Source organism: Hibiscus syriacus, unplaced genomic scaffold, assembly GCF_006381635.1.
Source record: "Hibiscus syriacus cultivar Baekdansim isolate YM2019G1 unplaced genomic scaffold, ASM638163v2 tig00111754_pilon, whole genome shotgun sequence".
NCBI classification, from domain to species: domain Eukaryota; kingdom Viridiplantae; phylum Streptophyta; class Magnoliopsida; order Malvales; family Malvaceae; genus Hibiscus; species Hibiscus syriacus.
Window position 1 is genome coordinate 597,350 of NW_024063169.1, and position 13,551 is coordinate 610,900.

Genomic DNA, 13,551 nt, shown 5'->3' on the forward strand with positions numbered 1-13,551 from the left:
AGACCGAATTGAGTTAACCCATTTGACTTGATCCAACCGTTGATCCGACCCGACCATGGACTGAATTAGAAAGCAGATGATCCAAAGATATTAAAAAATGTTGGAAAAATTCGTTATAGTTCTATCAAAAATTTCTTACACCATGGCCGAGTACAATTATTTAATGAAAAGGGTCAGGAGAACTTTTAGAGAAAATGTGATATTTACATTTTTAGTATCTTTAAATATACATTACCTTCTATTTACGTTAGATTTATTAAAAAAATAAAAGGTTATCAAGAACCTGAAAAAAAATAATTATCTAATTATTATGATTAATTTTGTCTTTATATTGAATAAGTTAAGCATGCAGAAACAGCCAAATTTCTATTTTTTTATTTACAAGCCAAGGAATTTTAAAATTGGAGAAGGGGAATTTGCAAATGTTGGATAAAAAATGAGGTAGGTGAACCATTTTGACTAAGATTTATGTCTATATTAATCAAAATTATTATCCCAATCAAACAATTAATTATACGTATTTGTTATCATTGTTAAATATCTTTGAAGCTAGAAAATATGTCCAAATTATTGCAAAAATATGTCCAAATCAAGCTATAATTTATATGTTTGTCTTGCTTGAACACAGAGTCGCATAAACTACTTAAGAAACTAAGCATAATATATATATCAAGGATTAAAGATATATATTTTTTATTTACGTGAACAAATATTTAGTCGGTTGATCAAGTTGTTCATCTTTGTTCCCTCATATTCTCTTAGTTTATGAGTTATAGACTCACTAGGAGTTCCTTCCTTCTTCCTTCCTCCTTCCTCCTTCCTCCTTCCTCCTTCCTCCTTCCTCCTTCCTCCTTCCTCCTTCCTCCTTCCATTTAGGTAGAGTTAGGATTAACTAAACAATAAAACAAAAGATTAACAACCATTGGCCAGTTGACCGTACAATAAAACAAAAGGGTTTCTTTTAATATATTTATTTTGGGTGTGAAGAGTAGGAAGATAAACAACCAGTCTTATTTAACTGGTAAAATGGATTACTTCGAATGATAATTTTAAATATAATTTTAGAAAATGAAACAAATTTCTTTAAAAAGTCTTCATCTCCGGTCTTATTTAATTGAAAAATTAGACGAAGACTAAATATTGAATTTGTGGGATGAATTAGCATGTAATAAAGGTCAGTCTTTAATTAAGGGAAAAGAAAGATTTACAAAAACACGATGAGGTGAAAAATAGAGATGCTATTACCAACACAATTAAACCACTGCTCCAGTAAGATGTTGGCTTAGGAGGAATGATTGAGAACATAATATTCATAAAACAATTCCACTCCGAAACATCTTATTCTTAATTAGTTATATTTTCTCATTTAACAAATAAATATTTTTTAAACCTATCAAATGACTTTAATAATACAAGAGAGTGTTATTTTTTTTCTAAATTTTCCGAATTAATGGCAATAAAAAGAGAATTGACAACAGAAAAGTTCTAGGAGGCATGAGAGGAAGTCGACAAAATGTTGGCATTAAATTTTATTTATGAAGTCGATAGCCAACGAAATCGATAATAAACCTAAGGGTTGGTCTATAAATTCTTTATTAAAGAAAAAAATGGTATATGTATATCATTATCACATGCACACACCACTAATTTAAAGATGTTTAAAGCATCTTCACGATAGACACTTCAATAGGCAGCGCCATAGACATTGTGAGGTGTATTATGCTAGTTTTGAACATTTACAATCATTGGAAACAGAGAAATAACCGAAGGTCTCTTTACTATTTAACCAATTCATCACCCAACAAGGCCAACATGTTGGCTTAAACGGCAATGGATTACAATTCAAACAACCAATCCTAAAGCTCAAAGGAATTGAAAATAACACACCACAACACCCAAATCTAATCTGAAGTTGAAAGCCAATCTCATGTCAACAAGCAATAGAATCCACACCATACACCACAATCTTACAAAATAATAATCTCACACCAATTCTTAAACAAACGACAACACAATTTTCCATATAATTCCTTCTTTCCCTGTAGAAGAAGAAGAATAAGAAAATATCACAGGGGAAAAAGTCAATTTCAGAAGAAAATTTATTCAATTGTGAAGAAAACATTAAAGATTTAGAATACAAAAAGATACAGATTTGTTTTGGAAGGAAAAATTCAAATATTGAGAAGAAAAATTGAAGTTGCAGCAGCCATGAATCATGTTTAATTAAGACAACTGGTTGGAAAACGGACGATTAGCTTTTCCATGGATCAAATCCAAATACACAACCCGTCTCCTCTCTGAAAATTTTTTTAAAAAAGAAGAGGAAAGAAAACCAAACTCAGATTCTTGATTTCAGACTTACAAAATTGAGTGATCTTAATATTTATGTTCAATTCATTTATCTACAATGAGAATTTGTCTAAGCTCATTGGAATGAACTATAACTGCTTAATTGGAGTTAAAACAGAGGATAAGAACAGAAGGTAGATCTTGCCGGAATAACTATGTGCTTCAAATTAGGATCTAAATGTGCAAAGCATATAGCTGTGAATAAATATAAAAGGATTGAGCATTTCCTATAACAGAGATTTAGAAATTACCTCCGAGTTAGTGGTATATCGCCGTTTGTATGTCCTGGAATATGACGGAGAATTTTGGACTTTGTCGGAATCTTGTCCTCCTTGCACCACTTTGTCATGGAATTCCTTTGGCATTGATCTAATCTCCAGTTCTTGGAGGGTTGTAATGAACCTCAATTCATCTGGAAGCATCTCTAAAATTTTACAGTATTCAATCTCCAATCGTTGAAGACAAGGCATGGCTCCTTTATCCACCTTCCACTGCTCCAGCTTCTTAAGACCACAAAGGCTCAAAGACTCCAGCTTAGGAAAACCTTTTGCAGAGCAACACATTTGCTTTCCAATGAAAGGTTTCCTAACGAACTTAAGAAACCTTAAGTTAGGCAGCTTCTCTAGTGTTGGCATTGGATCTTCCTGAAGCATGCAACGCTCCAAGTTTATGTAAGCGAGATTTGAAGACAAGTGCTCTGGCAACTTACTTATCACCGCTCGTATTGTCAACTTACAAATGCTAACGCAGCTTGAGAGGAGGCGTGTCAAATGTCTTATATCTATTCTCTCACTAAAAATATACAAGGTGTGAAGATATTTACTTCGGATTATGGGTGGATTATTGTCCAACTCCTCCACGTTAAAATCTTCAATCTCGAAAGGCCCTTGAATCAGCAACTCTCTAAGCTTTGTCATGTTGCTAAGATCCTTCAGATAACAATTCTTGGTTTTGAAGTTCACTAATGTGAGGAGCTTTCTCAAAGTATCCAACCTCAACTTTGTTTTGTCATCACAACAGTAAGGGAGATATAGATGTCTCAGTTCCTCCATCCTCCATATCACGTCAGGTACGTGGATATCCTTTACACGAATTTGTAAATCCAAGGTTTGCAAGCATCTTAAGTTTCCCAGAGATGATGGCAATTTTGTACTTCTGAATACGATTCCTACTAGACTCAAGAATCTTAAATGAATGAGATTCCCAATATCACCGATTAACTTGCAATCCGCATATGTTTTCCGCCCTTCATAGTTTAGAACTCTGAGCAATTTCAAATTGATGAATATATGTACCCAAAATCCCCGAGCTTTTAGAAAACTAATATATGCAGCCCAAATATACCAAAAACAACTCAGCCCACTGAATGGACCACCTTCTAAACAGGCCGACGGTGTTTCTAACCGAAATAACTCATTAAGATACCTTTTATTAAAGAAGGAAAGTGATCGAAGATTTGGACATCTAATGTACTTTGTCTCAAAGAGCTCGTGCATAGAAACTCTGCGAACCTTTCGAATTGTGGACAACGAGAATGCATTTGACTCATCTACAATGAAGACGAAGTTCTCTTCTTTTGCTTTTGACAAGCAAAGGTCTCTTATTAGGTCATGCATCTGAATTGTTTCGACCTTTGAGGTTACAACGTCTCTGTCTCGTACTTGAATCATGCACCTTTCCGCAAGCTCCGTTAAGTAATTCTCTGCCACATCTTCTGCGACTCCCCACTCCCCGTCCCCTTCTTCCGTTGATGAAACTATACCTTCAGCAACCCATAATTGAATCAATCTTTCTGCCTCTATCTGATAATCCTCTGGGAAATGGCTTAAATAAAGAAAACAGGATCTTAAATGGGCAGGTAAATCATCATAGCTTAAGGCTAACACTTCCCTAGTTCCTTGGCCTTGGACTTTGCTTCTATTCAAGTATGATTTAACATTTTCACTCACCTTTTGCCATTCATCCAATGAGCTTTTATTAGCCAAAATTCCTCCCAACAAAATTATGGCTAATGGCAACCCTCCACATTGTTCAACCATTACTTTTCCCAACTCTTTTTTCTTATCATCAGCACATTGTTTACCCTCGTCTTGTCCCAACTCCTTTTTCTTATCATCAACCGTATCATCTACACGTCGTTTACCCTTGTCTTGTCCCAACTTCTTTTTCTTATCATCAACTGTATCATCAGCACATTGTCTACCCTTGTCTTGTCCCAACTCCTTTATCTCACCATCAACCGTATCATCTGCACGTCGTTTGCCCTTGTCTTGCCTGAACTCCTTTATCTCACCATCAACCGTTTTATCTGCACAATACGAAGGGCTCAATGATTACTACTCTAAATCAGGAATCAACATCTTTTTTTATATAGATTTTCATAGGTAAAAATTTCTATAAATACATTTGGAATGAACATTGTTTTGAACACCTAGAATAATAGTGGTCCACCTATAGTTTTATTTTCTTTAAATAATAGGAGAAATTAGAAAGTAGATGATCCAGAGATATTAAGAAGTTCCTACACTATGGAACAAGTGCAACTATTTAATCATAAATAAAATATATATATTTTTTAAATGGCAGCTAAGTTGATTAGTTGCCAGGAGAATCTCTTAGAAAATAATACTTATCTATGATTATCTTTTTTTATATATATTATATACGTTAAGTTTATTACCTCAATCAAACAATTAATTATATTTTGTTATCATTGTTAAATATCTTCGAAGCTAGAAAATATATTCAAATTATTGCAAATGTCAAAAAAGAATTTTCAAGCATAGTTTATATGTCTTGCTTTAACATAAAGTCGCATAAACTACTTAAGATAGAATATATATATATATACACTTCAACGATTCCTGATATAATTATCTATATAATATGTTTTAATCTATTATTACAACTTATTTCTAATAGTATTACTTATATTATTTCACAATATAATACAAAAATATTAAATCTACCTATTACTCACATTTAGGTATATGTAATCCTGACTGCTACTTAAAATTTTGCAAATTTGTTTATTTAATTAATATTAAGGATATATTTGGACGCCACATAATAATTATAAAAAAGTATAATTAATTACACTCTCATATAATTAATTATTATCCCAATCAAAAAATTAATTATACGTATTTGTTATTATTGTTAAATATCTTTGAAGCTAGAAAATATGTTCAAATTATTGCAAAATATGTCCAAATCAAGCTATAATTTATATGTTTGTCTTGATTGAACACATAGTCGCATAAACTACTTAAGAAAAAGCATAATATATATATATAAAGAATTAATGATATAATTTTTTTATTTACGTGAACAAGCATATTTAGTTGGTTGATCAAATTTCATCTTTGTTCTCTTCCTAGACCCAATAGGAGTACTTCCCTTCCTTTCCCCTTCCTTAGGTAGGGTTAAGATTAGATATAAAATTTGTCAAAAAAATTTATCTATGTATATTATCTATGTAAAATATTTTAATTTATTATTACTAATTAGTTCTAACAGTATTACTTATATTATTTTTGTGTTACAATTACTTATATTATTTTTAAAAAATATAATATAAAGATATTAAATTTATAAGGCCTTGTTTATTTAATCTGCACTAATGACATGTTTGGACGTCACAGTATAATTATAAGAAAGTATCATTAATTGCAATTTCTATTAATTACAATTAATTTTAATTTTCAAGATATATTAATTAATAAAATATAGTTACACACATTAAGTGAGATTTATTAATTAAAAATGAATAAAATGTTTAGAAATTATCATTATTAAAATATATTTCCTTCAATTCTCACTCTCTAAGAATAGGAGACTATAATTTAAAAGCTTCAATTACAGCTAATTTGGAACTCACTAATTACAATGATTAGCTAGCATGCCACTCATGTATAATTATACTCAAATCCAAGTATAATATAGTTTTCCAAATACATATTATTTAAAAAGAAATTGATTTGTTGTCAAAAATCTAATGAAACAACCTAAAAAATAAGTTTAAGGTATAGAGTAGAATATAGGTATATACATATATGATGGTAAATAACTTTGCAATGTACACATACGTACCTGTAGAATCTGAAGGAAACGCAATTTTTTGAAACAATTCCCAACTTTCTTCATCGTTCAAAATTGGCAACTCATACAAATAAACGCTTGCATCTGTTTGGGAAACTATCTCCTTGTTTCGAGAGGTGAGCAATATCTTACTATTGCTATGGATGCCCCTTGCAACTGGAAACGCAGGTTTGAGGCGATCCCAAGCCTCGCTGCTCCAAACATCATCCAGTATTACCAAACATTTTTCAAGTTTCAACAAGTCAGACAGCTTGCTTGCTAATGCCTCATTGTTCAGCTTCCTGTCATTTTCACCAAAATTTCCCAAACCAGACAGAATGTCTTCCCAAACTCTTCTAGTTTGAAATTGTTGAGAGACATATACAAAAGCTCTGTGCCTGAAATGGCTTGTAACTCGGCTGTGATGATATAGTTTCTTGGCAAGAGTGGTCTTCCCCAGACCACCAATTCCATTTATGGAAACAACCATGCATGGAGTTCCCTCCTCGACAAGTTTTGAAACCAATTTCTCTATGTCGCCATCATTTCGCTCAACATAATTTTGATCTATAATATGAGGATAAGGCCGCCTTAACTCCTGCTTTGCAATGAAAGAACTCGACCCATCTCCATCCCTCAATCCCTTCACGCCATACACTTGTAATCGTCGGACCAAGTCGAGTATTTTCTCAAAGATTTCCTCGATCTTTGAACGTGTTTCGTGGAGCGTCCATCCATCTTTCAAGAGGCAGGCGGATCTTTTGATGCAACCGGAAAGACCAGCCTTCTTTTTGGACCCAATCCTGAGAGCGAAATCCTCGATAACATCCTCGGCATCATAGGCAAGCTCTCTGATTTCTGCAACCAAAAGACGAATCCTCTCGTCGTCATGCTGTTTAACATCGGCCTCCAGCAATGAGCTTTGCATCCACTTGAGCTCAGATTGCAAACGATCGACTTGCTTTTCCACGCCCCATAGGTAGACTGCCTCGTCGGTTAGCAGCTTGCCGATTGTTTTCCCTGCAGATGCCACAGCTGACCAAGCCATGATAGTGAACTCTTTTCCTGTGCTCAGAAATTTCTTCAAAATGTTTATGGAAAGAAGCAATTCTCGTAAAACAATTGGAAATCAGAGCTCAAATGTTTTAGACTCTTAGCGGCAATAAGGTCAATTAATATGCACAAAGTATTCACTAGTGAGGAAGGGATGCAATATTTGATGTTAAGGTGTGAAAAGAAGGAAGACAAACAACCAGTCTTGTATAATTGAGAGAAAGAAAGACTTCGAGAGAGGATTTTAAATATCCCCTTAGAAAATAAACGTCTTTTTCAAAAGTCTTCATCAGCGGTCTTATTTAATTGAAAAACCAGGCGAAGACCAAGCAATTATTTTCGTGAGATGAATTAATAGGTAATAAAGGCCAGACTTTTATTTTAATTTAATTAAAAATTAATATTCGATCTATCAGTCGATTTCGTGAGTATCTTAAGTGCAACTAGCCAAAAGTTCAGTAAATATTTAAATCAAATTGATTTAAATAAAGTTTAAATCTATTTGATAAGTTTGTGAACAATTTCTATTTTTTAAAGATTAATTATATATTATCAATATTTTTCAAGAATAATTATAATATGTTAATTTGATATATTTATGGATTATTATTTTGGTTGTAATATATTTTTTAATTAATTATTAGTATTTGATCTATTGATAAATTAATCTAAATAAAGTAATATATAGTGTGAAAAGAAAGAAGACAAACAACCAGTCTTATATAATTGAGAAAAAGAAAGACTTCGAGAGAAGATTTTAAATATCACTTTAGAAAATAAAACGTCTTTTTCAAAAGTCTTCATCACCGGTCTTATTTAATCGAAAACTAGGCGAAGACCAAGCAATTATTTTTGTGAGATGAATTAATAGGTAATAAAGGCCAAACTTTTATTTTAATTTAATTAAAAATTAATATTCGATCTATCAGTCGATTTCGTTAGTATCTTAACCTTGACTAGTTAAAATTTCAATAAATATTTAATTCAAATTGATTTAAATAAAGTTTATATTTTTTTAGTAACTCTGTTAAGGACTCTTCCTTGTTTTTGAGGACAGTTAAGTCCTCGAACATTCCAAAAACCAATGATCATTGAGGAGTAACAGGGGATGCCCCTTTACAACCAGTTACATTATTTTTTACAATCCTCGTTTTATCTTTCTTTTTGGATTTTAGTTCATGAATTATAGCAGATACTCCTAAAGAGGAAGCTCGAGGTTTTCTAGGTTAACCTTCATTAGCAGGGATTATGTCTTCAGCTACGCTAAGTATATCAAATAAGTTTGATGAGGCTGAAAAAGAAGCTTTGGATTTGTCTTTGAATGGCCTACCCCTTCCTCTTTTAGGAGCTTCATGAGAGTTTTCTACTTTGTCAAACGAAGAGGAAGTAGTTAGATCAGTAACTACATATGTGTTATCGTCTTTATCAGTAGAAGGGATAGTTAAATCAGTACTTGCGAGGATTTCAGCAGAAGAAACTAAAGTATTCAATGTTACTACTATCAAAAATAATTTTTTCAGCAGTTTCCTTAGTTACAGTCGAATATTTGGGGAGATGCATCTCATTTTCTTGTAACATTTCAATACCTCCAATAGTTGGTTCAACCTTATCAACGTTAGAGTCAAAGAATATAAATCTGAAAATATTCTAAGTAGAAAATTCACCAGTTGGAAAGCTTGCTCTAACTACGATAATGCTGCCAATGGTAGAATTTGGATCTTATGGAAAACTACCCTTGATTTCTCTGTTATCCATTCCTCTGATCAGTGTATATCCATTAAGGGTAATTATTCTGGTTCCCCCTAGTCATTACTGCTATGTATGGCAGTAATGATGGTGTGGTTAGAAGATCTCTCTGGCAGCATTTTCGAGACTTGGATTCCAATATTGGCCATTATCCTTGGATCATCGGGGGTGACTTCAATGTAACTCTGCATCCTAATGAGAGTTCTGACATTGATCTTCTGGGTCCTATTATTTCTTCAGACATGAGAGACTTCCAAGAAATTCTTTCTGACCTGGAACTCATTGATCACCCTTTCTTTGGTCCCCAATTCACTTGGAGTAACAAACAACAGAACTCCTTCCTTGCCAGAAAACTAGATAGATTCATTGTCAATAGTAATTGGGTTAACTTCTTTAAATCCTCTCATGTCGAATTTATCGCTCCTGGTGTCTCAGATCACTGTATGGCTATGGTCTGGCTATCAAAAGAAATTCATAACAACAGACCAAAACCTTTCAAGTTCTTTAACTTCTGGACTCAACATCCTAGCTTCTTAAGTGTGGTCAATCAGTCTTGGCAAAATCCAACCCAAGGTAATCCGATGCAGATTCTTTTCTCTAAGTTAAAACGTCTTAAAACTAGCCTTAAGATTCTCAACCATTCATGTTATAGCAACCTTATTGCTAGAGTCAATTAAAAGAAATCTGAGCTGGAACACCAGCAAATCAGATCCTTAAATGGTGAGGATGTCATCGACAAGATTATTCAACTTCAAACAGACCTTAAGAACCTTGAGGATGCCGAATTTTTATTTTTAAAACAGAAGGCCAAGATTTTATGGCTAAAAGAGGGGGATAAATGTACAAAAAAAATTCACTCTGCTATAACCCTAAATCATAAAAGAGACACCATTAGAATTTTGATCGATGACCAAGGAAATAGAATGGAATCTTTTGATTCAATGTCACACGAGGTGACTAACTATTTCTCCAACCTGCTGGGTACCAATGATCCTGCAGTGAAAGCTCCTGATCCTAACATATTAAAAGACATCCTTCAGCTTTCTTTGCCTACTGAAAAATTCGAAGATCTTGTTAAGGAGATCTCCAATGAGGAAATCAAAGAAGCTTTCTTCAGCCAAGGAAATGACAAATCTCCTGGCCCTGATGGTTATACCCCTTTATTTTTCAAAAAGTCATGGTCTATCATTCGTAATGATGTTAATGTTGCCATGAAACAATTCTTTCAAGACTCTTTTCTCCTTCCTGCCTTCAATGCAACAATTATTGCTCTTGTGCCCAAAATTCCTAACCCTGGAAAAGTTAAGGATTTTAGGCCTATCTCTTGTTGCTTTGTTTTCTATAAAGCCATCACTAAGATTCTGGTTTGTAGATTGACCAACCTTATTCCTGAGCTAGTCACTCTCAATCAAACTGCTTTTATAAAAGGGAGAAGTATTGTAGACAATACACTCCTTGCTCAAGAATTGGTTAGAGGCTATAACAGGAAGAACATCTCTCCTAGATGCTCCCTTAAAATTGATCTTCACAAAGCCTTTGATTCCCTTCATTGGGGATTCCTTTCAGCCACTTTGAAAGCCATTGGTCTTCCTAGCATCTTTATAACTTGGATTGAATTATGTTTCACTACTGCTTGATATTTTGTTGCTTTCAATGGGAGTTTAATTGGTTACTTTAAGGGGGCTAAAGGTATAAGACAATGTGACCCCTTTCTCCTATGTTATTTGTTCTCTCCATGAATATTCTTTCTAAACTCTTAAACTTAGCAGCTGCAAAAAATATTTTTGATTACCATCCTAAATGTAAAATAATTGGTCTCACTCACCTTTCCTTTACTGATGACCTCCTTATTTTCTGCAAAGGGTCTACTGATTCTGTTATTGGGGTAACAAGTGTTTTAGACATGTTCTATGAAATGTTTGGCCTAAAACTTAATGCCTCTAAATGTGAACTTTTTGTTGCTGGTATGTCTCTCTCTATTCTTGAGGAAATCCATTTGCTCACTGATTTTAAAATTGGGTCCTTCCCTGTGAGATACCTTGGTATTCCTTTAGTTACTAGGAAAATTTCTGAGAATGACTGTTTGGTCCTCATTGATAATATTAAAGCTCGGTTAATCCATTGGTCTACTAAGTCTCTTACCTATGCAGGCAGATTGGAATTAATTAGAGTTGTTTTATTTAGCATCACCAACTACTGGTGTAGGCAATTATTCCTGCCTCACTCTGCTCTTAAAAAGGTAGAACAATTATGCTCCCGTTTTTTCTGGAAATGAGCTGATAAAACAGCAACTGGAGCTTGTGTTAGCTGGCATAATGCTTGCTGCCTTAAATCTGAGGGAGGACTCGGTATTAAAGACCTTAAGTGTAACACCCCAACCCGTATCTGACCCAAATACGAATCCGAGGTGTCACGATAACCTTTTAAAACATGTACTTGTATAAAATAGTGAGTAATTTAAAACATTTATAACATATAAATGACTAATTTACATAAAAGACATTTTCATTATTACAAAACCAATCAGAGCGTGTATATTTCACTTATTTATTTACATATAACTATTCAAAACATTTATAAAATTGTTCATAGCTTAAACAATATATTCTTTTGAAAACATGCCAACTAGAACTTTATATACTAAAATACATATTATTCACCTCTTTTCTGATCTGACCTTTAGTAAGGAGAACTGACATGTCTTTCTCCACATTGCTCTTTACTCTTCTCGAAACCTACGTGTAAATCACTTACACACTAAGTCAAATACTTAGTGAGGCAATAAACATATAAGGTAAACAGTAACTAATAATCATACATAAACAATTACTACTATCATTTCATACAACTCATACTTTTACATGTAACAAATATATATACATACATATATGTCATTATCATTCATATCTCTTATCTCATGTTCCTATGATATCTTATGTCCATATCATATATCTTATAGACTTATTATTATATCATCATTTCAATCAACGATACTCATTCACATATACCTTAACCTGAACTCATGTATATCATATAACATATACCATATATACTATCATAAAACACGTATACCCAGACAACTATAATATCATCTTCATTTTTATTAATATTATCTATTTAATAGCCCATGATACACATGTGAGAACTAAAGATATGCGAGTACATAGAGGTTGTGCACTAATGCTGTCACCATAGCTCATATAATTGCACCGAAGTACCACATATAATTGCACCGAAGTGCCACGTAGAATTGCACCGTAGTGCCATATAATAATGTCCATAAGGACCACATATCATTCCTTAAGAATCATATACATATACTAGGGATCAAGTATGTGGCTCACCAGACTTCACACATGTTGCAAAGAATACATATATGTCCCGAAGGACCGCATATCATTCTTTAAGAATCATATACATATACTAGGGATCAAGTATGTGTCTCACCAGACTTCACACATGTTCCAAAGAATACATATATATCCCGAAGGACCACATATCATTCCTTAAGAATCATATACATATGTCAAGGATCAAGTATGTGTCTCAAAAGACCTCACACCTATTCCAAAGAATACATATATGTCCCGAAGGGCCGCGTAGATGCTCGACTCTTGGCATGTCAACTATACCCCTAGCTCTCATGACACATAACATGGGCATTATCTTTTATATCCTTTTTCATATTCATGTAACCATGTCATATATTCATATAAGCTCATGGTTTCATTCACATATACATGTAATCACGTAGTTCATGTCAATTCTCATATGAGTTCATATTCATATAAACATATGATTCACCTTCACGTATCACATATACTTTCTCTTTCATATAACTCATAACATTTCTCATGTGTTCATATGATATGTAAATCATTGTCATCTTATCATGTTATCACATAAACATATAATCTTACAATACCTACAAAAACACATCAATACATATATTCACATATACCTATCATTTCATTATCCTGATTATTATTCTTATCATCACCATTAATCCCTTTTACTTACCATATTCATATCAATAACACATATACTCATGCACACATATCAATCATAACAAACACATACTTCTATGAATTCATGCTTTTCACTATTGGAAATAGACTTATCGCAAGTCTTATTTTCCATTGAACCTCATATACTAAAGAATGTGCACTCAGCTTAGCCTTGTTTGCTTTGAATCAATCTTAATCCTTAGATTGTTCCGGAACAAGCTTCACTCTATATCTACATCATAATAATACATTGATACATATCAGTATACTAATTGATATCTTCTAAATTGTCACTTATTAGGCTAAAAGAAAAGCC

General features: G+C 33.1%; 1 protein-coding gene across 1 annotated transcript; it reads right to left on the minus strand.

Moving 5' to 3' along the window:
* Nucleotides 1-1,900: 1,900 nt before the first annotated feature.
* Nucleotides 1,901-7,650, minus strand: LOC120169188 (disease susceptibility protein LOV1-like). Its single transcript, XM_039177400.1, has 3 exons — nucleotides 6,442-7,650; nucleotides 2,601-4,657; nucleotides 1,901-2,039 (listed from the first exon to the last, which is right to left on the minus strand). The coding sequence occupies exons 1-3, from the start codon at nucleotides 7,475-7,477 to the stop codon at nucleotides 1,968-1,970; spliced, it is 3,165 nt and encodes a 1,054-aa protein (XP_039033331.1). The 5' UTR covers nucleotides 7,478-7,650; the 3' UTR covers nucleotides 1,901-1,967.
* Between the last annotated feature and the right edge of the window lie 5,901 nt (nucleotides 7,651-13,551).